The sequence below is a fragment of the Danio aesculapii genome, chromosome 1 (assembly GCF_903798145.1).
Source record: "Danio aesculapii chromosome 1, fDanAes4.1, whole genome shotgun sequence".
Lineage (NCBI taxonomy): Eukaryota > Metazoa > Chordata > Actinopteri > Cypriniformes > Danionidae > Danio > Danio aesculapii.
Window position 1 is genome coordinate 13,823,335 of NC_079435.1, and position 27,501 is coordinate 13,850,835.

A 27,501-nucleotide genomic window follows, 5' to 3' on the forward strand; every position below is an offset into this window, starting at 1 on the left:
ATACCTCATTACTTCAACTTAAATGGAGTATGTTTACAGTACTCATATAGATTATTTTTTTAAACTCAAATGGTTTGTTGCAATCAATTTCCTCAAATGGTTTGAGTTCTCTTCATTTATTGGGTTTTACTGTGTTTAAATTGCTTCGTTTACTCAAATGGAGTAAGTTCACAGTACTCACTAGGATTGATTTTTGAACTTAAATGGTTTGTTGCAATCGGTTTCCTCAAATGGTTTTGAGTTACCTTAACTTTTTGGATTTTACAGTGTAGTCATTATTCATGCTTATACAAATTTATGTCACATGTATATTTGAACCAAATAATAAGTAACAAAATGTTAACAAGACTTTTGTTGAAATTTTTATACAGAATAATCAGCTTTCAGTGTAATTATTATGATTAAAAAGTGGAATATGTAACGTGTAAATTAAATGGTAAGTTTGAACTAAGTTTTATTTTAAATGCAATAACAGTTTTTCCCATAGGCTGTTTAAACAAGGTCTGTCAGTAATAAGTGGTCTTTGCTGCCATCTAGTAACGTAATGACAAAACTTGAAGGGAATTTTGTATATTTGTTTAGAATCATGCCATATGTGCTTGAATAACGGAAGTTTTAAGTATTATTCCATCTGCTACTTGCATATTGTAGTTGTTATTATTATTATTACACTACACACTACATTTTGCTGTTGTCTATTTTGCTAGATAATAGGTATATGTCCTTTTAATTTGTTGTAATTCCTCTAGTATTATAATATTATAATAGTAGCATAGGGAACACTATAAATAAAGTATGAATACTAATATAGTATTATTCATAATAAAATTATAGCCTTATACATAGGTATGCACATTTCATATTATATTTGCTATTATTAATCTTTTTAAATATAATGTATTATTTTATTCTAGATTATTGTATAGGATTTGTACTGTCATAATAATGTGGGATTCATTCATTTTTTAATATTACTGTTTTTATTCACTTTTATATAGAGGCTACTGCTGTACATTATTGTTTGCTATTGTACTGTCAAATCTCTCTTTAAGAGATCAGATCTGGAGCAACTCTAACACTCCACAAGGTGCTTGGAAACAAACATAGCAAAACTGTACGCTTAAAGAGGATTCCAGCACTACTTGTGATAAAGGAGATACATTTAATGATAATACAGCTCTTTTATACCATAAAATATTCAAAATACGTTTCAGCTTTCTGGAGTTTTTCGCACCAAAAAAGTTCAGCAAATGCAATACGGATAGATATCTTCAAATATAATTCAAACAGAATAAGAGATATCGTTACCTTTGCGAATATATGATGCATCTTTTAGAGAAATCTACAACATCATTAGAGATATCTTAAATTGAGTTTTGACTAGTCAAAATATTACAGATATCTTGAATCTGCTATCTCTAATTGTCATTCTGACTAGTCGAATTATAATTATCATTCGTCAAAATATAATTAGAGATATCTTTAAATATATTGATGGATAGTCTGAACAAAAGCTTAACCCTGTACCGCATGGTGTTGCCATTTTGCAACATGATATTTATGTTCATTTCCCTGGCACTGTTTCTTAAAGACCAACGTTCTAATTTTTTGTTGGAAAGAGAAGACCTTAGCTTAGCCAATAATGTGCTTTGGTTAAGTCACATGACACGCTGTAGCCCGATTTCTGACAGACTGGCGTTTATAGTCGGTAGCTGCTGAATGCAAATGTAAACGTGAATAAAAATAAAGGATCAAATTATGTCAGATGCACAAAAAAAATCTGAAACATCAACAGTGAAGAAGACAGTTCAGGTAATTTAGCTCAGAGGCATATAAAACAGGCGTAGTATATAGAATAATAAACATTAGCTAGTAGCTACATTTTTCTGATGCATCTGGATGTATTAGACTTGTTATTTATTTGTTATTATAATATTTACTGGAGACAACATTTATATTTACTGTTATTATTATTTGTTTTCAATAATATTCAGCAAAAAAAAAAAAGCCTGAAATAAATGAAAGCTGATGGAATATGAGTTGTTGGAAAGTATAAGGTGTCATTTATACATTCTGTGTTAAAGCTTATAATACTGCAACACAAATTAAATCACTTCAAACAACAACAATATTAATTAGCCTATTAGGAAAATTCTAAATGAGAAATTTCGAAGATAGATCCACTGTTGGACGTTTTTCTTAGTACTTTAAAAAAAATTTATTTACAGCACTTCAATTTAAGCCATTCTAAGAAAAGAAAACAGTCAAATATTTTTTCATAGATTTGACATAATGCGTACTTGGGTCCAATGCTGAGCCGGCTTGCCATACGTTAGTGAAGGGGAAAACAGACACACGGCGGCCTCTTAAGGCTTTAAAATGGCTGTTTTTGCCGTTTTGTTTTCGGCAGTGATGCTCCTTGCTGTTGTACCAGCCTGGACCGGTGAGTCTGCTGTTATTTTCACTCAAAAATAGCAACTCTTTTAAGGATATTTCTTAAATACCGAAATTAAATTAATCGATGTCATTGTTGTTCCTCAGGCTGCTTATATAGCCTACGTATTCCATCGCCTAATATTGGTATATGTCTTAAAGGTTTATATGCCTGTTTTGGTGGGTGTTGGTTATTAGATCTGTTTATGGCCTCCCAGGCGTGTCGCAAATACTTTCGGTTCAGGAAACTTCCTGGTTCCGCCTTCAGTGTTGCCAGATGGAGCTGACAACACTGACCGCCTTTTTAGGTTATGTTGTGCTTGCGGATCTCTACCGGATCGAATAAAATGATAATATAATTAGATTAAAACACTGTTTTCTTTATTATTTATTCTTTTTTCAATACAGAAAAACACTCCCTCTACTACATATACACAGCTTTATCCAGACCTGTCGACCTACAGGGCATCTATGAATTCACTGCAATGGGTTTGCTTGATGACAGACAGATTGACTATTACAACAGCGAACAGCAGAAGAAGATTCCTAAACAGCACTGGATGAAAGAGAAAATGCAGGAAGATTACTGGGAAAAAGGCACCCAGTCCAGAAAGAGCAAAGAACAGTGGTTCAATGTGAATGTCAACATTCTGATGGACCGTATGAGACACAATAAATCAGGTGAGGAATGGTTATCTGTTTTAACCTGCATATATGCACTACTGGACAATAGAACATGTAAATCAGCATATTATACTGATGCAAAAAAATTCAGATTTCAAAAACACATGAATAAATTAATATTTTTTTAAAATTACATTTTTAAATATTCAAATAGAAATCAGCTTTTTGAAAATTACATATTGACTTTTTGCTCTGTTTGGATCAAATAAATTCAGGCTTGTTAAGCAGATGTGACTGATAGAGGGAAATATTCTACAGAATGTGTTAAAAAGAAAAGGTTAAGTTTAAGTTACATCACAAGTCTTTTCTGGGTTTAATTTTAGAGACTGCCACTTAAAGATCATCCTCCATGTTCAGTCGTGGCCTGTATTTATTTCAATGTAAGTGAGAGTCGTAAAGGTGTTAGAAAGTTTAGCTAGTGCCGTAAAATCAATCTGTTGCAACTGGTGCTATTGCTCTGTTAATCTAATGTAAAAACCCCCAGGGTTGCCATCCAATAGGAAAAAAATTAAAGTCTGATGGCTTTTTGTTTGGATGTTGCATTTTTATGTAACTATTTTTATCTTCTGTAGTTATGGATAAACAATGGTAATGAAATTTATTTGATTTTTGGAAATCACCAAGCGACCCCCTCTCATTGTCCTGACCCCCACTTTGAGAACCCCTGACCTAGGAGACCGGCAGCTTGAATTCATATTAAACAGCTCTATAAACGATGTCTGTGTCCTTATCATTCACAGGTATGGATAAACACTCATTTAAAGTGGTCTGTGTGAAATATTTATAATCTTTACTCTAAAGAAATGTTTGGAAAAGATGTTAGAATGTGTTAGTTCTATAAATTGATTAGTTTTTGGGTTTAATCATATGGTAAACATTATAGCCACTCGTGGTTAGCAAAAGTAGCTGAAGCAAATGATTAGTTAATGGTTAAAGTTAAAGTGATGTGAACAGAGCATGTAGTGATGTAGACATTCAGAAATATGCATTAGATCCTTTTCTAAACACCTTCATGTTAAGTATTTGTTACATTTTGTTATGAATGTCAGCCAGATTAAGTTTATATGGTGTATATTTTTGTAGTGATCTTCTTCTAAAATCTTTCTGAAAGCATAACACTGTCCCATACTCATCCAAATATTCAATTTGAATAGTAATAAGTGATAGTAAGAGTTTAATGTTTTAATGCGGGGTTTTTGGTTTTAAAACCAAATAATTTGCATTCTTAATAACTTAAGGTTATTAAACGAGTAAAAGGGAAATGTATTTAATTGTATATTGTTTGCATTCTTCATAAATATATTAACAAGTGTTAATATAAATGTTGATGTAATGTAATTTGGAAAGGGTGTGAAAGACAATGTTATATTGATTTAATTATAATGATTTGCATCATTTTTGCATTTATACAAGTAGTTATAGATGAGGGTAAGAAATATATTCTTTTAATAATTATTGTAATATGACTTCAGTATCTCAAAGTGTGACCAATACTGTATTCTAAGAAGGGTTTTCAAGTGTATTGAGTATTTTTGTTCAATGTATTAATGTATTTTGTTCACATAGAAATTCTAGTTACATTGCATTGAGTAATATGAGTATTGATTAAAGTGACACATTTTATTTTTATCTTATCGAGATGCGTTTGGTTTTATTCCTGAACACTTTGTACATTGTGTTAGCTTTAAAAAATTAATTATCTTTGTTATGTTAAACTGCACTCGAGCAATGCTATAAGATGTCTGTCTCCTTATCATTCAGTTTTGTGCATGATTTGGCTTGTGCCCGTCCAGATTCCCTTAGGTCTGGAGCGGGTAACACAGAGGAGACCTTTTTAGGCATTAAAACGCTTGACCTGTATTGATTATATCTTTATAACTTTATATCTGTATAATTTTTGCTTTAGTTTTTTCATCTCACAGTTTAATTGGTGTCTGTTTCAGATGTTCATGTTCTTCAGTGGAGACATGGTTGTGAAATTGAGAGTCAGGGCAATGAACTCCGGTTTTCCAGAGGCATTGATGAGTACAGCTATGATGGAGAAAACTTCCTGGCTTTTAATGATGCGGAGTCTCAGTGGGTTGCCCCAGTGGTCGCAGCTCTTCCAACCAAGAGAAAATGGGATAATGTGCCCATCCTAAATCAGTACACCAAGGGCTACCTGGAAAAAGAGTGTGTGGACTGGCTCAACAAATTCAGAGAATATGGAGATGAGGAGCTCAGACAAGTCTGTAAGTAAACATACAGCATTCATACAACCCAGGCTCATTCTGATTATGTACAGCTATATAGGTGAATTACCAACCTACATCACACATGACGTCACACGGGTTCATCTCCGCATACCGGTGGCAAAAAAGACCGATTGCAATAGCAAACATTTTGGATGCCAAAACCAAAAGTCCAAAAATGCCAACCGCAGACGTCTTTAACTAACAGGCATCAGAAGAGCTGAATGGAGTGAGGACCTAATTTAAAATGCTCGACTCTGCAGTTCTCATTTCATATCAGGTAAGTTCACGCTATGCTGAATTATACACATTACTTGTTTTTGATTGCAGCAATGATTTCAGCAAAAACAGTTCAATTTGGTGAATTAAACTGCAGACACTGAACGCTTAGAATGAAATGTAAAAATCTAAGTTCACATACCCTGCCGTACAGGTGCAGTTCACTGTCAGAATGCAGTTGTTTTGCTTGTTGATAATTACCCAGGCCTTGTGTAGCTCCGTCTTCTTTCCTTGTCTTTGGCTAGGCAGAACCTGGGTTTTTAGCACTACACAGTTTTGAATCTGGTAATCATGGAACATTATTTTTTGCACATGACCACACAGAACAAAATTGTAGGCATCTAAAGACTTGTAGGCCTTTAACTTCTGTCTTGTAAAATTACTTGGAGTTTCAATGAGATTGTATATTTCGGGCTGGATGCTTGGCCATTTCGTCTTATCCAATATTCATTGGGGGGTTGCTAACGCAAATGGACCTGTCAGATGAACGCCACTCACTTTAACGCTAATTTTGCCGAATCACTTTGCTTATCACTGAGTGACGAGCTGTTATAATACGTTAAAATCACTATGTAAATTCATTCATTCATTCATTTTTTTTTCAGCGTAGTCCCTTTATTAATCTGGGGTCGCCACAGCGGAATGAACCGCCAACTTATCCAGCACATGTTTTACGCAGCGGATGCCCTTCCAGCTGCAACCCATCACCGGGAAACATCCACACACTCACTCACACACATACACTTTGGTCAGTTTTAGCATACCCAATTCATCTATACCACATGTCTTTGGGCTTGTGGGGGAAACTGGGGCACCTGGAGGAAACCCACACGAACACGCATCAGATGTCATTCCCTTTCTATAAATGCTAGCGCTCCTGGTTTTTTTCTGCAACCTCGCTGCACGCGCATCCTGAATATTTACAAACCGATAATTCGCCTATACATTTCTGGAGAGCGCCAAATACATACCAGGAGCTACGTTTTTTTTATTTTCACGAATTCACCAGAGGCCGTTGCGTATGCTTTTTGTGATCTCAAATTTCTTTTGCGAGTGCCATTCGTGCCTGCTGTTCTCGCGTAAATCCACCAGAGGCTGACCGATGGACTAATCGACTGACCCACCCCCTTCCTTCCTAAACCCAACCGATGGTGTTTTCAAAAACAATCCAGAAAAAGAAAAGCCCTCGCGGCAGTCTGATTTATACCACGTTTTCAGATTTTACCACATTCGCACCCTGTTATTTACTTGTTTATTTTCTTTTTCGTCATCGCGGTCAGCTCCACTACACCTTACAAGTCTGCCAACGTACATGGCAAGCCACTGGACAAACTGGTAACAAACTGGTAACCGCCCATACGGAGGTAAACGATCAGCTGATAAGCGAGAAAAGGAACGGCATTATACCACCCTCTAGCGTTTGAAATGCAGCCAAACGTTCCTCTGGCTACATAATTTGCCATCGTCAGAAATGTTTATAATGGTATGTTTTCAGAATGAGCCTTTGTTGCATTCATTTGGTTAGTGTTATAGAATTGATTGATAAAAAATTCTACTTGTAATTTCAGCTCCCCCAGATGTTCATGTGTTTGCAAGGAGCATTATCAATGGCAAAGCCAAGCTAAAACTCATTTGTCTGGCCACTGGATTCTACCCCAAAGATGTGTATTTGACCATAAGGAAATACCGCACGGCACTGTCTAATGACGTAGAATCCTCAGGAGTTAGACCAAACCACGATGGGACCTTTCAGCTGAGAAAGAGCATTTACATCTACGAGGATGAAAAAGCAGAATATGACTGTTATGTGTCCCACAAAACCCTTGGAGCACCAATTATCAAAAAATGGGGTAATCAAAGCATACAGATTCAAAAAGCATGACAAACGCTGGAAACTTCCACTTCACTTTCTGTTGTTAATATTTAAAGGAACAGCTCAACCCCCCCTCCCTACCCCCCAAAAAATGTTCTCACCCTCAGGTGGTTCTAAACTTTTTTTTAAATATCTTTCTTGTGTAAATATTATTTGTGATAAAATGATATGCTGAGGAATGTTGGGGAAAAAAACAGCCGATGACGTCCATGTTAGGAACAAAAAATGTTAGGGTCAATGGCTTCTTTTCCCCACAACATTCTTCAGAATATTTTTCATTTGTGTTCAACAAAAGAAAGAAACTCAAACAGGTTTGGAACAAGTGGAGGATGAGTAAGACTGTACCTTTAAATAAAATGGTTTGTAAATGTTTTACTTTGCATTTGTTTAGATGGGAAATGCAGCGAGCATTTCTCCAAGGCGACGCTCCTAGGTATAATTGTTGGAGCGATAATCGGAGCGGTGATTGTGCTGACAGTCATTGGTGTGGCAATTTTGGTCTTAAGGAGGAAGAAAGGTGAGTAGAGACTGATACAGTAGATTATCTTTTTCCCCTACATTTTTTAAGTTGAGTATGTGAATTGAATAATGTCACGAAAGAGTGTTTGTTTCAGATGTTTAAATTATGGCTGTCAAAATTAGTGCGTTACGCACGCAATTAATTTAAAATATTTAACGCGTTAAAAAAATTATCGCAGTTGCAGTTTTTTTCTTTCCTGTTGTGGCTGATGTGTGTTTAACGTGCAAAGAAATATGGATAAGACCAAGGAAGTGCTTTTAGAAGGAAAGTTTGGGTATAAAACAATTATTGTCGCATCACCAGGCTATCCAGCATTTCCAGGCTATCCAGTGCTTGAGTTTCAAGCAATTTCGGGTGTTTCATTTTTAATCTTTGTAAATGAACTCAGTGAAAGTGCCAGATGATGTCGCAAGCTGTCAAAGACAGCCCATTTCTCTGTCTTTAAGTTGATTCCATGCACCCTCAAATGTTTCATTAATTTTGATGTGTTTCCTCCCTCCACGCAACTTTTGTAAAGCGTCTGCTTCACGTTGCTGTGTTAGAATCATTGCTTGTAAAATTCAGCCATACTTTAGAACACTTAGTTTAAGCAAAAACACGATTGTTCGTGTTGATGAATCTGAAGGGAACCCTTGCTCACCGAGTGCGCTGTACTGCGTGCATTGTCTGTGTGTGTGTATTTATATTTATGTGTGTATGTGCATGCGAGCGTGTGTGCAACAAGAGCAAATGCCTGACATCGCTGACTGTCCAAAGTCTCTTTAAGGCATTCTATATGTATTCTCTAGTCGTTCCGGTGTCCGTATCCTCAAAGCTGTTTAGAATAAAATGTTTAGAGATGGTGTGACCAAAGTCCCTGTAAGAAGTCTATAGTCTTTGGTACATGCCTTTGATGTACCCCTTGGCCACAATGTCCCCCGATAATGTCAAGAGACTAGACCAGGGGTCACCAATCTCGGTCCAGGAGGGCCGGTGTCCCTGCTGTGTTTAGCTTCAACTTACCTCAACACAGCTGCCTTGGTGTTTCTAGTATGCATAGTAAGACCTTGATTAGCTTGTTCAGGTGTGTTTGATTAGGGTTGGAGCTAAAATCTGCAGGACACCGGCCCTCCAGGAACAAGTTTGGTGACCCCTGGACTAGACTGTCTTAGCAACTGGCTAAATGTTAAGGAGGACTAAGCAAAACTGTTTCTACTTTATGATTAATGTTCTCAACTCGCAATACAACTTTACAATGAGTATAATTGTTTGTATTCAATACTTTATTATTATAATAATTTTCCATTTTCCATATTGGCAATGCCTGTATTTTGGATTTTTTTTGTAGTCCACTTAGAATTCAACGAGGAAATAATTTTAGTTTGTTATTGGCATTAATTGTTTTGAAATTCAACTGGCATTTACATGAAATTTCGTGACTTATATGGCGTTTCGTCATTAATCATGATTAATTACAAAAAAGTGTGATTAATTAGTTAATTTTTGAAATCATTTGACAGCCCTAATTTAAATATATAATGCTGAATGGATGTACTCAAGATAACATTACTGTACATTGGGTTAAATGTCTAAATCTGTCTAAATCAATGTCTTTCTATCCAATTGTATTTATTGTTATTTTTGTATCTGTATTAAAACTATTCTAAACTGATTTTTATCCATCACACGCTTTAGCTCTCAAGAAACCCTTTTACAAAAACGGTAATGGGCCATTTATCTAATTTCTAAAATGTAATCAGTCCACAATAGGATATTTCACTGTTTCTTTAACATGAAAAGAGTGCAGTTATCTAAACACAATTTATAATGGTTGATGTATGTAATTTTAATATATCAAAAAATAAATATTATTTGCAGGTCTTTTTATTTTAAAAGCAACAGCAAACTTGAATTGCTTAATAGCGACAATACAACATTTAACTATGAGTGTGCAAAGTTTCTGAAATGATTTGTTGATGGTGGACTTATTACAGGAAATAAGGAATGCTGTATATGTGTGTTTTTATTAATGCACTAAAATGTAACCGCATTATTAAATGCATCATGTCTTCATGCTATCTAAACTGGTGTGCAAAGCCTTGATGACACAACATCTGTTTATTGTCATTGCTTATTTCATTGTTGTTGTTGTTGTTGTTGTTGTTTGGCTGCACAAAATTTTGGTAAATCTTTTTAAAAACAACAAAGTAGCTTCTTATGTACAGCACACTTTGACATTTCAATGTTTCTCGGCAGGTATTGGGGATAATGATCCAAGTGCAATACCGCTAAAGTAATGATCAATTTGATCTAGATACATTGAACCATCTGGTAAGTAAACTAAATGTTATACTATTGCAGCAAGAGGGCTCTCACTATACTGTATAGCACTTTTCTGTTTTTACATAGGCTGCAGGAAAACAGGTTGTCCTTCCCATGATGACTATATTTTGCAAGACACTGTTCTGCTTAAAGTGCAATTTAAAGGCTTAACTAGGTTAATTGGGTTAACTAGCAAGTTAGGGTAATTAGAAAAGACAAAATTCTTAGGGGGTCTAATAACATTGACCTTGCAAATGTTTTTGTATAAATATTAAAAACTGCTTTTATTCCAACTAAACTAAAGGTTTTTTTTAACTATTACAAAATAATAATATCGAAAAATAATTACAATTTAAAAGGAGGGCTAAAATGTTTTGCTTTCAACTGTATGTGATCGAAGGATGACAACAGAGAAGGTGACAGCAGTGTGCAAATTGAGTCACTTCTCCCACTTCTGATAGTTTTACTGAGATATTGAGATTTCTTTTTGAATTGGTTATTAACATTATAAATGTCCAGCGTTAAATAAGCATAGTCCATTCACCCTTGTATAACGTAAATAAATAGTGTGTTTTAATGCTAACAGATTGCTGTGGTCAACAAATTTGTAAATTAGCCATGATATGGGCCTACGCTATTAAGCTAGCAGGGATAGGAATCCAGTGAGAGGTTGAGAGAAGACTTGGGAGTTTGATGGGAATATTTTGATGGGGGTCCAGGCTGCAGTTACGTCCAGAACTACTCTAGGGCTGTGATGCATGCACAACGATGTAGGTAGCTATTTTGCCAAAGTTCATTAGTGATGTTTACTTTATGGAATGCTACGAAAATATATTGATTTCAGATGTGTTGGTGTATTATAGCTGTAGTTCTATGTATTAGTACAAATTATTAGTATAAAATAAATAAATAACATGTTTATGTTTTGTATTTCAGTGAGGGAGTCCAAAAATAAACCGACAGCTGCAGAAGGACAATCTACTGGTGGAGATCTGAAAAGTTAAAGTCGGATTATTTTGGAAAATTTGTATTTGCAGAATGACAGTTGAATCACTTCTGAAAATGTGGTTTAGTTCATTATATTTTTTCTTACCTTATTACTCCTACATCTAAAATATGAAAGTAGACAAATTTTCAATACCAGTTTATTATATATATATATATATATATATATATATATATATATATATATATATATATATATATATATATATATATATAAATTATGTTTGATTTAATATTTCTTCATGATATAAGATGCATCAGTGTTATAATGTACTGTATATATTCATGCTGTTCATTAAGGGTCTTTATTAAGCTATGTCATAAATGTGGTTTATTCCATTTAATACCACTGTTTTTACTGTACTGCCCTCTAATGTGCATATTATTTCTGGTGTTTCTGTTCAAGTCTATTAATCTGTACATTAATTTGTCCCAATATGGTTTATTGAGGTAAAGTTGGCACATTCTGACTTTCTCCTTAAGTATATAGTTTCAGAAAATTGCTCTTTGCTAATTCTAAATAGGGAAATTATATTAGCAGCCAACGACTATCAAAGTACAACATTGTTCACAGTCAAAGAAATAGTGCTAATGTTGTTATGAACTCATACTCATGGTACTCATATTGAACTCATATTCATGGTAAACAATATAGGGAGCATCTCTTAAGTTGTCACTGAATGAATGCATGAATATAAAACCAACTTTACCTCAATATATAGTTTTGCCTGTGTTTAAAATCTGAGCACCTTGTGAACTTTTGCACTTTTTTGTTAACAATAAGATGATTGTACAAAATGGATATTGTGATCATTATTGTTATTGACTGTAATTAAAAACTAAAGTGTTTTAACTATTCAGTTTTTTTTTTTTAAAGGAAAAGCACTTTAAAGCTGTTTCTCAACCACGTTCCTGGAGGACCACCAACACTGCACATTTTGCATGTCTCCTTTGTCTGTCACACCCATTACAGGTCTTTCAGTCTCTGCTAATGAGCTGACAATCTGAATCAGGTGTGTTTGGAGACATGAAAATGTGCAGAGCTGGTGATCCTTCAGAAACGTGGTTGAGAAACACTAGAGTATCTAAAGGAGGGTTAAAGTTGTTTTTCGGTAGATTTGCTAGCACTTTATTTACTGTCATGTATATGTACAGTAGTAAATTGAAACTCAGTCAGTCCAGTTGTTCCAAGTTGAAGTTCAGTTTAGTTCAGTGTGGTTAAATGCAAATGCAATAAATAATCTTTAAATTCACAATAGGTAAACTTTGCCATTAATCTACAAGCTTCTAGTTGACCATAAGTATACTTACTGTAAGACCTCCTTACCCTTCTGCTAGCCAGTATCAGCCTATGCAATGTTTCACTCATTTCACTTGACACTTTAAACATTTCCTTGTGACTCATGTTAGCTGTAATGGTAACTTGTTTACATGCTTGAAGCAGATTCAATTACAGGCCTATACCTGTCGTTAGTGCTAGATTGGGCGGATTCTAACCATAATCATAACCTTTGTGGCAGTCTCTCGATTTATTATTTTATTTTAATAGCAATAGTATTTATGTCTGTGGTTAATAAAAGGAATGTTCACCCAAAAAGTGTTTCAAGCCTTTATGAGGTTTTTTTTTTATGTCAGATAACCTCAATAAACAATGCCATCCATAGTAGGAAAAACAAATCCAATTGCAGTCAATAGTTACAGGTTTTACAAGATCTTATATTCATTTTCCTTCGGCTTAGTCCCTTTATTAATCAGCGGTCGCCACAGCAGAATGAACCGCCCACTTATCCAGCATGTTTTACACAGCAGATGCCATTCCAGCTGCAGCCCAGTACTGGGAAACATCCATACACACTCATTCACACACATACACTAGCCAATTTAGTTTATTTAATTCACCTATAGCACATGTCTTTGGACTGTGGGGGTAACTGGAGCACATAAAGGAACCCACGCCAACATGGAGAGAACATGCAAACTCCACACAGAATGCCAACCTGTCTCGGTTTAGTATAAACTCAGACTCGAACCAGCAACCTTCTTGTTGTAAGGGCGATCGTGCTAACTGAGCCAGATTTCATTTTGTGTTCAACAGAAGAAAGTAAATAGAAAGAAAATAGTAACTGATGACAATTTTCAATTTTAGTAGAACTGTCCCTAAGTGTGAGAACTTTAACTATTCTTCTTACTATTCTTGACTACAAATGGCTGCTCCCTCAAATGGTGCACTTTTTAGGGGTAACTACAAGTTTCGATTTTGGATACAGCAAAGTAGGGAGTAGGTTTGACAGCTGTATTCCAAGGGAAAGTCTAGAAGGGATACAGCTACGCATACTCGCATCAATAAAATAGCATAATTATTGACACTGTACAGCAATAATTAAGATTTAAACATTACTGTGAGAATTGGGATGGGGGTAGACGTTAGTAGAATACAATTTAATTGATATTTTACTAAATAATATTAATAATTCTCTGTATTGCTGTTTTACGTTACTATGATAGTTGTAGGTTTAGACGTTAGTAAGAAATAATATGTCGTAGAATAAAACGTGTAAGTACCTTGAGTTTGTGTTAGCCACGAACCTTATTTAAGCGATTTAACCTAAATCCGAGAGGCTGTTTTAACATGAAGTGACACGACATCTGACGTACAGATGCCACTGCCACATGCCACTGAGTGTAGCGACATTTCCGGCGACACGTCCGGTTTTCACTGTCATATTACACCACTCAGTGGAAACGGGACTTTATAAAGGCTCTTTAGGGGCGTGGCTTTTGATTTTAACTGTCTCATAACGGTTCAACATGTTCACCATGGCAAGCCGTTTTAGCATGAAACACCCCATACTAGTCATAATTCAGTTTGACTAGTCGTTGCAATTAAGATATCTGCAATGTGACTGCGACTATTTATAATATGCATTGAAGATATCTAAAATGTTAATTTGACTATTCGTAATATACATTAGAGATATCTACAACCCTATTGTGACTAGTCATATTGTTCCATTGAAAAATATTTGCAGATATCTACAAATGAGTTTTGAGTGGAAGAATTGTAATTAGAGATATTTCTAATTACAATTTACTTGTGACAATTCAATTGGAGATGTCTATAATTGAGTTGCCACTAGTGCAAATTATAATTCAAGATATCTCTAATCAAGTTTTTACTAGTCATAATCCATTTAGAGATATTTAAAATTATTATATATTATTATATATTTAAATATTTTAAAAGATTTCTCTAAATAATCTACCACTAGTCGAATTACAGTTGTAGATATCTTGAATTTAATTTTTGACTAGGCAAAACTTAATTAGAGACATCTTGAATTGGAATTATGACTAAGAAAATTATGATCTAAGAGGATCTTTCTGTTTTACCATAAACAAGGTCTATCAGTAATAAGTGGTCTTTTGCTGCGATCTAGTGATATAATGATAACCCGAAGGACACCTTTACATTTTGTATATTTGTTTAGAATTATGCCACATGCTTGAATAACTCAGGTTTTAAGTTTTAAGCCATCTGCTACTTGCATATTGTAGTTGTTATTATTATTATTACACTACACACAGTATTTTGCTGTTGTCTATTTTGCTATATAATAAGTATCTGCCTATGTCATTTTAATTTGTTGCAATTCCACTATTATTATAATAGTATAATAATAGGAAAGACTGTAATTATTGTATGAATACTATTATATACATGTAATATTATTACTTATAGTATAAAAACTAATATAGTATTATTCATACTATAATTTGATATGCACATATTGTTTCATATTATACTTGCTATTATTAATCTTTTCAAAATATAATGTATTATTTTATTCTATATTATTGTATAGGATTTGTACAATAATGTGGGATTTATTTCTTTTTTATTAACGTTTTTATTCACTTTTATATAGAGGCTACTGTTGTACATTATTGTTTGCTATTGTTTACTGTCAAATATCTCTTGAAGAGATCAGATCTGGAGCAACTCTAACAATCCACAAGGTGCATGGAAACAAACATAGCAAAACTGTACGATTAAAGAGGATTCCTGCACTACTTGTGATAAAGAAGATACATTTAATGATAATACAGCTCTTTTATATCATAAAATATTCAAGTTACTGGAGTTTTTCACACCATAAAATTTTAAGTTCATAACACAGATTCAACTAAGAGCTAATGGAATGCAGATATCTTCAAATATACTGACTAGTTGAAATGGAATTAGAGATATCTCTAATTACCTTTGTGAAAATATGAGACATCTTTTATAGAAATCTACAACATCATTGGAGATATCTTCAACTGTATTTTGACTAATCGAAATATATTTACAGATATCTCCTAATCTGATTTCTTACAATCGTAATTGCAGAGTCACTCTGACTAGTCTAATTATAATTGTCACTCGTCAAAATATAATTAGAGATTAAAAGATCTTTAAATATATTTATAGATAGTCAAAACAAAGGTTTAAATGCTAAGCCGGCTTGCCATACTGTAGTGAAGGGGAAAGCAGACACTCTGCTGCTAAGGCTTACGAATGGCTGTTTATGCTGTATTGTTTTCGGCAGTGATGCTCTTTGCTGTTGTACCAGCCTGGACCGGTGAGTCTGCTCACTCTGCTGTTATTTTGAGTTAAAATAGCTACTTTATGGGGACTTTTTAGAATATTTCTTAAATACTGAAAGTAACTTAATCGAGGTCATTGTCGTTCCTCAAGCTGCTTTTTACTCTATATAGCCTACGTATTTCATCGCCTAATATTGATATAAAATCTCTTAAAGATTTAATATGTCTGTTTATGGTCTGTGTTGGTTTTTAGATCTGTTCATGGCCTCCCAGGCGAGCACATGTTTTCGGTTCAGGAGACTTCCTGCCGGTTCCGCCTGCACAAACTTGAAACCGTTGCTCGAATACTATTAAATAATAATATAATTAGATCAAAACACTGTTTTTAGAGCACATTTTATTTGAGATGACCTGTTAATAAAAACTAGGCTAAACTTCTTCATCTTTTACTGCTGCATATTTGAATAATAGCGCGCTAAAATCATGGAAAATACTGTTTTTTTACTGTACGGTTATATTAGAAAATCATTTAAAAAAATATAATTAAATTGTTTTCTGCCAACTCCACCAGATTATTGTTCTACATGTCCTGAAGTACCACTGTGCCCACTTTTCATATAATATTACTGTTGCATATTTGAATAATAGCGTGCTACAATCATGGAAAATACAGTGTTTTTTACTGAAGAGTCATATTAGAAAAATCATTTAAAAAATCTAATCAAATTGTTTTCTGCCAACTCCACCAGATTATTATTCTACATGTCCTGAAGTACCACTGTGCCCACTTTTCATATGTTAGAATATTGTATTTTAATACTTACTTTGCAGTACATGAACCTTCAATGATAAAGTAAAAAGGGGGAGGTGATAACAAATCAATCAGCCAGGTTTCTTAAAGAAACGGGACCCTTAATGACTGGGTGAACATTAAATTTGGGCATGTTCAAATTTTACAACTTTAATAGGATTTGGCTGTGCCAAACATAAGAGTAATGAGTAACTGCTACAGATGTTGCAATACTTTGTCTATAGGTTGAAAGGAAAAGACAAAAACATCCTAACCCAGTCTAACCTGATTTGTTTGTGATAGTCAGATGTCACCACTTCATCATGAAACTATTTTCATAATGTATTGATAAAAATGATCATGTGGATCGTGTGTTTTTGACATTTTCATGTTTTATTCTTTTTCAATACAGAAAAACACTCCCTCTTCTACATATACACAGCTTTATCCAAACCTGTCGACCTGCCGGGCATCTATGAATTTACTGCAATGGGTTTGCTTGATGACAGACAGATTGACTATTACAATAGCCAACAGCAGATGAAGATTCCTAAACAGCACTGGATGAAAGAGAAAATGCAGGAAGATTACTGGGAAAAAGGCACCCAGTCCAGAAAGAGCAAAGAACAGTGGTTCAATGTGAATGTCAACATTCTGATGAACCGTATGAGAAACAATAAATCAGGTGAGGAATAGTTATAATAACTTATATATATAATAACTTTTCTTTTTGAATATATTTTAATGTCATTTATTCCTGTGATTTTAAATCCACTTATATGATTCTTCAGAAATCATTCTCATATGCTAGTTTACTGTTTCAAATTATATTATTATTATTATGATCATCATCAGTATTTATTAACAGTTTACATAAACTAGAGTGTAGCTAAAAATTCAGCTTTCGAATCACAGTAATACATTACATTTAGAAATCTTTTTAAATGGTTTCACTTCTACTTTTTGCTCTATTTGGATCAAATAAATTCAGGCTTGGTGAGCAGAAGAGACTAGGGCTGCAACTAATGATTATTTTAATAGTCGATTAATCTGTTGATTATTTCTTCGATTAATCGATGAATCGGATTAAAAAAAAACAAGAAAAGCATTCATTTCCATCCCTGAGCTGTTGTAATAATAATAATAATAATAATAATAATAATAATAAAAAACTAAGTAGTTTTGTCCTGTTTTCAATGCAAATATCTAAAAAAAATCTTAAATCAAGATACATACTAGACACATGAAGTAGCAAAAGAAATAGTCTTGTTTTCTGAAAAAAACCCACCTCAAATTAAGTGATTATTTGCTTTAAACAAGCTAAATTTTTTGCCAGTGGGGTAATAAAAATAATCTTAATGAGATGTGATCTCAAACTGAAGTTTTGAGCAAATCGTAATTTTCTCATGCCATTTTTCTTGTCCAGTCTTGATTTAGGATTTTTTTAGATATTTGGGCTGGAAACGAGATGAAATGACTAAGTATAAAACAAGCTTTTTTGCAGTGTAGCTGTACATGACAACAGATGGAAAATTAAATGATCTAAAAAAGGCGAGGGAATAAGAACGTGTCTTTAGTCTTGCAAAGTGCAAAGTAACTCTACCACCGCTGCTTTACTTCTGTTATCTCTTTCATGGTGAGTTTAAGATATTCTGGAACTAGGAGTCAGTTTTGTTAGGCGTTCATTTTAGAACGTTTACCCTTAATGTTTCCATGTCAACACGTCATGTTTGTCACGTGACACACCGCAGCCACAATAGCACTGTATGACAGATCGATCCCTTTTTTTTGTTTGTTTTTGTTTTTTGTTTTATTTTAACATATTCACACGCTTCCTCATCATGTCATCAGCTACCTGATATTCCAATTCAAATAAACGTGTACGTGATCATGATCTATAACGTGAGATGGGTGTCGCCATGTTTACTTGTGGCCGCGCGTTTGCCTCATTCATAAAAACAGAACACGAAGGATTCAGGTTCGTGTACATTGCGTCCATTCGATTTTTGATTTTGGCTTTCGTTTTTTTGGTTCAGGGTAGGAAAACAGATAAATGACTTTAAAATTCATTATACACATGTAGGCGGTGCTGAAACGCCGATTTTCCTCTGATTGGTCAACCAAATCTGAGCTCGTGACTTCGCTCTCAAAATAATAGCGCTCTAGTGGATCAGCACCCAGGTATCAAATAATTATTATAACTAGACTAAATTAGCAGTATTATTAGACATTTATCATTACAATTTATCATAAAAATAACCGCCAAAACTTGCTGCTATGCACCTGATGCTGAGCAAAGATTTCCGAGCAGCACTCGGTTTCATGATAATTATTATTATTATTATAATTATTATTTTTATTATTTAGTGTTTTTTATTGTTTAGTTTATTCTTGTTTTAGTTTATTTTTATAGTTGGTATGGCCAGAATAAGAACACATTGGAACACACACACACATTTTTATATATTGCCACCAGCCTATTGTCATTATTTATTTGATAATTCATATTTATTTTATTGCCACGCCATAGTAGGCCTATCTTAATATTATTTTTGGATTATTTTGTTGTTGTCTCTGTTATTATTACTAAGCATTATTTCAGCTAGGCTACATTATCGATATTTCATTTTCTATTATTTGATTTATTATATATATATATATATATATATATATATATATATATATATATATATATATATATATATATATATATATATATATATATATATATATATATATATATATATATATATATATATATATATATTTTTTTTTTTTTTTTTTTTTTTTTTAAATATATATAATTTTTTTGTAATGATTGTTCGATTATGTAAAATAGGCTACAATAGGATTGGTGGCTCATTTGAGAGCCGAACCAAAAGTAGTTTAAGCCGCAATGCCTATTTCTCATGCATTCTCTCTCACACAACAAGCCTTCCTTTCAAGACTTTCTAAAAAGCTGAATTAATGGCTTGTGTACTTGTGTACACTAATGGCGAGTATCTGTAAATTAACAGTTTTCCACATTTTGTGATTCATGCTTTTATTTTTTTATTATTTATGCTTTTGAATCGCATTATGAGACCTCGATCTATCTTTTGACAACTTTTAACCTTAAAAAGCTGAAAACAGTGCAGGGTTTTATGAACATTTTTAATAGTTTAAGAGTGATACATTGTCTGGGTTGGTGTTGTACATTATGCTGCAAAAACCTTATACATTATATATTTCAAACATCTAAAATGTCAATAAAAGTTACTTTGTTAAACTGTGGAGTTGAATTTTCAACATCAAAAGTCGACAGAGCAGAGATTAGAGTCCCATAATGCAGTTCACAACCATAAATAAATTGAAAACTCAAAATATGGAAACAGATATCAACAGATTTTTTTTTTTACAGTGTAGCCTATTCAGGACCGGTGTTCAGTTTTATATTAAATTGGTTAATTAGAGTGGTAGTTAATTTCGATTGACATTTGAAGCTGACAAAATGCGCTACCCCTGTTTTTACACCCTAAGGAGGTAGATCATTCTGATAGACATTTGAAGCTGACAAGATGTCCTAACCCTGTTGTTTTAGATGAAAATATGACAGATTGAGCTACCAATTGCACATTCTGAGAATGTAGCACAGATCATCGGATTACGCTCTAGGCATGGGCAGCCCACCCAAACGTCTGTCTTGCCCACCCAGTCAAAAAGACAGCATACGCATACTTTAATTATAAATTCGATAAAAGCAATCTAAGGCGGGCTCTGTGTTGAAAATGGAAAAAGGGTGGTTAAAATCCCCGACCAATCATGCAACACTAAACAGTTTGATTGTCTGTAAGTAACGGCGTGCTCCTCACTCGCGACTCACGAGGCTTGTTAGTATGTCCAGGATTACAGAGAAGCTGTTACTGACGCAATTCACAAAGTCCAGAAATATTTGCTTCAAGTAACCAGCGCTGATGGTGATGATGCCTCTGTCCTGGATCCGTGTCATAAACACCTCCGTTTATTTGCACAAGTGGAGAAAAGCCGCAAACTCTCTGCATACACTCCATTTCTACAATCTATCTACTGTATCAGGAATGATACACTCAAGTTGCGATTTTATATGTATCTCGATGCTGAACACATACGATATTATCGTGATATTGTATGCTAAAAAACTTATTTTAGGCCCAATCCCAATTATATTTTTGTACCCCTACCCCTTCCCCTTAGCCCTTACAACCGAGTGTGAAGGGAAAGGGCTTCAAAATTTACCCCTTAATAATTGGGACAGCACCACAGCACCTGCACACATCATCATATGTCCTCACAATATCATGCTTCATATGAGTTCAGATGATCGCGAAATGTTATTCCAGTTGTGTTATTTTTTTGGTATTTATCTTCAGGAAATCACTGAAGGCAAATATCATGTTGTCATAATGATCTAATGTGGTAATAAGATCGTAACTGTACTGTGTATTTACACAGTGGCCATATTCATCTATGTAAACTCACAAACACAACATTATAGCAGACACTGTAAAAAGCTCATTCTCAGCCACTAGACATTACTGACAGGGTATTCGAGTGTCATCAAGTGTCAGAATGTTGTGGGACTGCTGCTATACAGGAGTTATTATTATGGATTATAGATCGCAAAATTTAGCGTTTTTTTTTTTTTTTTTTTTTTTTTTTTTAAAGCATGACACGCGGTTATGAATATATTAAAACGTGTTTGTTTTTACGTTGTGGCGGGTGTATTCTAGGAAATTTTCTTACCCCTTGGTTTCGAGTGTGGTCCTGAAAAATCTTCGTTCAAAGGGCTATTCACCCCTTCCCCTTAGCCCAATGCCTTCAAGCTAAAGAGAATTGGGACACCCCTACTTCTTGACGTGCACGCGCAAAACGAGGGGCAAAACGTTTTTATTTAATTTATGCATACGCAATGAATGTATCAGGTATATGTGGTTCAAATTAATAGGTAAATTTAGTTGATCCGCAGAGGACTATTATTTTAAAAGCGAAGTCACGAGCTCAGATTTTTGGTTGACCAATCAGAGGAAATGGGCGTTTCAGCACCACCTACATGTGTATGATGAATTTTAAAGTCATTTATCCGTTTTCCTACCCTGAATCAAAAAAACAAATCAACTCGAGCCAAAATCTGTTTTTTAATTATTTTTTTCGTTTCCTCGTTTTTAAAATTTCGTTTAAAATCAAAAATCGAATGAACACAACGTACACGGACCAATTCAGCACGTGGCTGGTGAACTTAAAGAAGAATAGATTCAACTTCATAGTTACTTTCACTATGTGTATCTGATATGAATCATACACATCTGCAAATTATTTTTGAATGGATTGTTAGACTTCCTTGTGTGTTTTACAAACTCTAAATATATTGTTTTACTAGGACTTGTGTGTATTTACAGGTCTAAAACGTAAAATAAGCATTAGACGGTTAAAACTCTGCATAATTGTGATAATCTGACACATCTTTCTCTGGCTCAGCGTTAGCCAATGTGGCAAAGCTCAGTTTGATTTTTTTTCAGTTGCCGCTCGTTTAAGGGTAAACGAGCTAACGCTAACTTGTCATGCTTGTCAAGCTGGATAAAGAGTAAAAAAACCCCAGCACCAGGGACTTTACGGTCCTCATTTAACAACAGAATAAAAGTAGGATTCTGTAGTGATTTACCCTGCTGTTGAACTCCTCATCCCTGTCTATGAGGCACCGAACTCTGTATCAGCGTGTGAGAGAGACCGTGTTCACTCCGCTCCGTGCTGAACTGAAGGTTTTTTTTTTTGAAAACACAATAATGAAACGTCCTCGTGTCGCGCGACACAACAAAACGATCATGAAATTCGTTGCCAACTATTTTAGTAAACGATTTTTATCGATTTAATCAATTCTTTGTTGCAGCCCTAGACCTTTTTAAGCATTAAAGATTTTTTTCAAGCTTTTGATTTTTCATCTCACAGTCAGTTTAATCGGTGTTTCAGATATTCATGTTCTTCAGTGGAGACATGGTTGTGAAATTGAGAGTCAGGGGAATGAAACCCGCTTTTCTAAAGGCATTGATGAGTACAGCTATGATGGAGAAAACTTCCTGGCTTTTGATGATGCGGAGTCTCAGTGGGTTGCCCCAGTGGATGCAGCTCTTCCAACCAAGAGGAAATGGGATAATGTGCCCATCCTAAATCAGTACACCAAGGGCTACCTGGAAAAAGAGTGTGTGGACTGGCTCAACAAATTCAGAGAATATGGAGATCAGGAGCTCAGACAAGGCTGTGAGTTTATATACAGCATTCATTTGGTTAGCGTTATAGAACTGACTGATTAAAAATTCTACTTGTGTTTTCAGCTGCCCCAGATGTTCGTGTGTTTGCGAAGAAGATAATCAATGGCAAAGCCAAGCTAAAACTTACTTGTCTGGCCACTGGATTCTACCCTAAAGATGTGATTTTGACCATAAGGAAATACCGCACGGCACTGCCTGATAATAAGGTAGAATCCTCAGGAGTTAGACCAAACCATGATGGGACCTTTCAGCTGAGAAAGAGCGTTTACATCTCCGAAAAAGCAGAATATGACTGTTATGTGTCCCACAGAACCCTTGACAATGCAATTATCATCAAATGGGGTAATCAAAGCATAGAGAAATAGCACCTTAAATTCAAATCACATCGCAAAAGCCACTTTTTTGTCAAAACTAAATAAAAATTGTTGATTAAAATTAAAAATACATATCTTTGTATTTTAAGATGGGGAGTGCCAGGACTGCTCTTCAGAACCTCCCATAGGTATGATTGCTGGAGTAATAATCGGAGTTTTGTTTGTGCTGGCAGCCATTGGTGGAGCAGTTTATTTTCTAGACCAAACAAAAATGGTGAGTATAGACTGATAAATGATCATTACCAATTAAAAAAAATGTTTTTACAATATTTTTAAAGAAAGTTTTTTCACTGTAAAAATGTCTTTAATTATTGATTAGTTATTCGTTTGAAAATGACCAACGTACCATTTATCTCATTCCCAAAACGTAATCAGTCTTGATGGTTCATTGTTTTAAGAGAAATTAGATTACTTTTGGGAAATGTGCCAAACTGGTGGAATAAAACTGGTTTTCATGTGCTTATATTCTTTATTAATTGTAAGTTAAAATTAATATTTGATCAAAGCACAGTATAAGTGAAATGTCCAGGCTGTGTTGAAGAGAGTAGCATTGTCTTTTATTTCTTAATGATGTGACTTGAATATCTGCATGTTACAGGAAACGAGCACTCTTTGATATCAACTAGCTCTGGTGAGTTTTTATTCAATGATAAATTGTCACAAGCCTTCTTATTATTGCACTAAATCGCTTGATGAACAGCATCATGTCTTAGACTTAATATTCTCTTGTTGTTCATTACTGGGCTTAAAGGGAGGCTTAAGGGGTGTTGAAACTGTTTTTGGTAGCACTTTATTTACAGCCATTAGCAGTATTACTGAAAAATGTGCCAAACTGGTGGAGAAAAACGTCTTTACTTCTACATTATTCATTAATTATAAGTTAAAATTAATATTAAATCAAAGTGCAGTATAAGTGAAATGTCCAGGCTGTGTTGAAAGAGTAGCAATACAACATTTACCTGTGATTGACTTTTATTTCTTAATGGTGTGACTTATATCTGCATGTTACAGGAAACAAGGAGGAGAAACACTCTTTGCTACCTGGTTCAGCGGACCATTCTTTTTTTATTCAATTATAGATGCTTGCTTATTTTTGCACTAAAATCAAATTGCTTCATTAAATGCATCATGTCCTGCTGCAAATTTGTCAGTTTAAAAATTTTCTTTCTTTTTTTTTGCTGGACAAAGTTTTGGCGAATTGTTTTAAAAAATAACATGCACCGCTCGCTTTGACATTTCATTGACTTATCCAGCATACATTTTACGCAGTGATCACCCTTCCAGCTGCAATCCAACACCAGGAAACACCCATACACTTACATTTACACAGCATTCCCCTCGGCCAATTTAGTTTATTCAATTCACCTATAGTTAATGTCTTTGGATTGTGATGGAAACCAGATCACCCAGAGGAAACCGATGCCAACACTGGGAGAACATGCAAACTCCACATTGAAATGCCAAATGACGCAGCTGTGGCTCAAACCAGTGACCTTGCTGTAAGGTGATCTTGCTACCCACTTCGCCACTATTTTATATATATATATGTATATGTGTATATATATATGTAAATGTCTTTTATAGCTGCAAAATTTTTATGAAGTAAATGTGTTTTTATTTATTTAATAGATAATGTATTTTCTATTTAGGCTACTTAAATTTATATTCCGGCTACCAAAAACTGAAGAGTGCCTGCCCGAGGGCTACCAGGATTTTAGAAATTTTGCAAGCCCTGTGTGATCTAATATTTCTTCATATTAAGATGCATCAGTGTTATAATTGATATTTTGATGTTATTTATTAGTTATTCACCCTTAATTAAGTTTTATCATAAATGTGGTTAATTCTTTAGCTGTCATTTATAGCGCTTTTTTACAAAAACTGATGAATATCACGGTTAGGGCTGTCCTCTCATGTACATATTATTTCTGGTGTTTCTGTTTAAGTCTGTTAATTTGTAAATTTGTTTGTCCTAATGTGGTTTATTGAGGTAAAGTTGGTTTTATATTCGCACATTCAGACTTTCTCCTTAAGTATATAGTTTCAGAAAAGTATTCTTTGCAAATTCTGAATAGTGAAATCATATTAGCAGCCAATGACTATCAAAGTACAACATTGTTCACAGTCAGTGAAATGGTGCTAATGTTGTTTTAAACTCACACTTAAAGGTGATTTCAAGCCAAATATTTATAGTAAACAATATAGAAAGCGTTTGTCATAAGTTGTCACTGAATGAATGAGTAAATATAAAACCAACTTTGTCAATATATAGTTCTGGCTTTGTTAAAAACGGGAGCATCCTATGAATTTTTGTACTTTCTTGTTGTCAACAATAAAGTAGTTAAAAAAAAGGATTACTGTGTTATTGCTTGTAATTAAAAATCTTTCAGTGTCTGCTAATGAGCTGACGATCTGAATCAGCTGTGTTTGGTTAAGGAGACATGGATATGTGCAGAGCTGGTGGTCCTCCAGGAACGTCGTCGAGAAACATTAGAGTATCAAAAGGAGGGTTGAAGCTGTATTTCGGTAGTTTTGCTAGCACTTTACTTAGTCATGTATATGTATAATTACTGTAAGACCTGCTTAATCCTTTTGTTAGCCAGTATCAGCCTATGCAACGTTTCACTTATTTCACTTGACACTTTAAACATTTCTCTGTGACTCTTGTTAGCTGTAATGGTAACTTGTTTACTTGCTAGAAGCTGATAAAATCACAGGCCTGTACACCTGTCGTCAGTGCTAGATTGGGTGGATTCTAACCATAATCATAATCTTTGTGACAATCTCTCGCTTTATTTTATTTTTAAAAGAAATTGTATTTATGTCTGTGGTTAAAAGAAATGTTCACCCAAATAGGTTGTGATTGCCGATTTGTAGTTGTAGAGCGAAGATGTTATCAAATTTGCCGTGCACACGTGTGTCTGTCATTTTGTTTTTGTGAATGACATTTTACAAATACACAACTATTAATCTGCAACTTTCACAAGTTGATTATTGTCTATGTGTTCAAATCGAGAGATTCAGCTGTTCACATCAGAGCTGTGAGTGTACATTTTAACCTACACATACAAATATTATCACAAGTTCTAACATTTCGATTTGTAAGCTCTCGAGTTTTGCTACTGATTTACCTTCATACGGGAGGGGCAGTGAATCAGCCACATCAGTGGCACCAGTCAATCAACAATAATTTAGTGGCTGCAGTGTTGCCAACTTAGCAATTTTGTTGCTAGATTTAGCAACTATTCATACTACCCTAGCAACTTTTTTATTTCTTCAAAAAGCACCTAGCAACAAATGTAGCAATTTTTAACATTCATTTGGCTACTTTTAGCTATTTTTAAAAGCGACTCAAAAGAGCAGTGGCTGCAGGCTTCACTCAACACACACGAATCACATTCAAGTTAAATTGCTAGCTCAGATTGTTCAAACTGTTAATTTACTGATATTTGTTAACATGTATAATTGTTGGTAATTTAAGTAGCAATAAATTCCAATAGTGCAATAATTGTTGTCACAAGTACACAAGCTGTGATTGTTTAAAAGATGTAACTGTTCATTATCAGTGTTATATTTAAAAATTAAACGTTCTTATCAAAAAGTGTTTGTCTTTTACAAATAGTCAACTATATTTTTCATACAAATCTAAATGGACATATTTCAAGTAATGTTTTTGCTGAGATGGCCAGTCAGTTTGAGAAAACATGAATTATTTTGTATACTACATAAAGATGTAATTTTGAGTTGCGATTACGCAATGATGTCATCACGCAAAGTAATATGTTAATAAGAACCAATTAATTGTGCATCTGGATGTAATGTTTGAATGTAGTATACACGGCGCCTTATCAAGGTTAACTTACGCTGCTCTCTCTTTAAATGTTTATTCAGCCACTCTTAAAAAATTGATACTATGCTCCTTAACTTTGTTTGGAAGAATAAAACTCATTTTATTAGGAAATCTGTACTCATGAATACTGTAGAGAAAGGAGGCTTAAACGTTCTTGATTTCACAACTTTAGACAATACCTTTAAAATCAATTGTATAAAGAACTGTCTCAATAACCCATTGTCTATATGGAATCTGATCCTTAATGTAATCTTTTCCAAATTAGGTGGATTAAAATTTTTATTAATCTGTAA

General features: G+C 34.2%; 2 protein-coding genes across 4 annotated transcripts; both read left to right on the forward strand.

Annotated features, from left to right (window-relative positions):
* Positions 1 to 2,327: 2,327 nt before the first annotated feature.
* Positions 2,328 to 11,461, forward strand: LOC130226339 (H-2 class I histocompatibility antigen, Q10 alpha chain). Of its 2 annotated transcripts, none has more exons than XM_056456619.1 (7): positions 2,328 to 2,443; positions 2,842 to 3,114; positions 5,061 to 5,348; positions 7,196 to 7,477; positions 7,892 to 8,017; positions 9,695 to 9,721; positions 11,258 to 11,461. In XM_056456619.1, the coding sequence occupies exons 1-7, from the start codon at positions 2,380 to 2,382 to the stop codon at positions 11,323 to 11,325; spliced, it is 1,128 nt and encodes a 375-aa protein (XP_056312594.1). In that variant the 5' UTR covers positions 2,328 to 2,379; the 3' UTR covers positions 11,326 to 11,461. The 2 variants fall into 2 exon arrangements, with proteins under 2 accessions (XP_056312594.1, XP_056312595.1); XM_056456620.1 differs by lacking the exon at positions 11,258 to 11,461 and adding an exon at positions 10,256 to 10,311.
* A 4,379-nt stretch (positions 11,462 to 15,840) lies between these two features.
* On the forward strand, positions 15,841 to 25,683 carry LOC130226367 (H-2 class I histocompatibility antigen, Q9 alpha chain-like). 2 transcript variants are annotated; one of them, XM_056456621.1, is made up of 7 exons: positions 15,841 to 15,948; positions 17,116 to 17,388; positions 22,686 to 22,973; positions 23,048 to 23,326; positions 23,448 to 23,572; positions 23,957 to 23,989; positions 24,370 to 25,683. In XM_056456621.1, exons 1-6 carry the CDS (start codon positions 15,885 to 15,887, stop codon positions 23,972 to 23,974), a joined length of 1,047 nt encoding a protein of 348 aa, XP_056312596.1. In that variant the 5' UTR covers positions 15,841 to 15,884; the 3' UTR covers positions 23,975 to 23,989; positions 24,370 to 25,683. The 2 variants fall into 2 exon arrangements, with proteins under 2 accessions (XP_056312596.1, XP_056312597.1); XM_056456622.1 differs by lacking the exon at positions 24,370 to 25,683 and having other exon boundaries at positions 23,957 to 23,990.
* The last annotated feature ends 1,818 nt before the right edge of the window (positions 25,684 to 27,501 follow it).

Excerpts from the sequence above, each read along its gene's own strand:
- LOC130226339 (XM_056456619.1), top strand. The coding sequence starts at position 2,380 with ATGGCTGTTTTTGCCGTTTTGTTTTCGGCAGTGATGCTCCTTGCTGTT. Across the intron at positions 2,444-2,841 it reads TGTTGTACCAGCCTGGACCG|AAAAACACTCCCTCTACTAC; the intron begins GTGAGTCTGCTG and ends TTTTCAATACAG. Across the intron at positions 5,349-7,195 it reads TGAGGAGCTCAGACAAGTCT|CTCCCCCAGATGTTCATGTG; the intron begins GTAAGTAAACAT and ends TTGTAATTTCAG.
- LOC130226367 (XM_056456621.1), top strand. The coding sequence starts at position 15,885 with ATGGCTGTTTATGCTGTATTGTTTTCGGCAGTGATGCTCTTTGCTGTT. Across the intron at positions 15,949-17,115 it reads TGTTGTACCAGCCTGGACCG|AAAAACACTCCCTCTTCTAC; the intron begins GTGAGTCTGCTC and ends TTTTCAATACAG. Across the intron at positions 17,389-22,685 it reads TATGAGAAACAATAAATCAG|ATATTCATGTTCTTCAGTGG; the intron begins GTGAGGAATAGT and ends TCGGTGTTTCAG.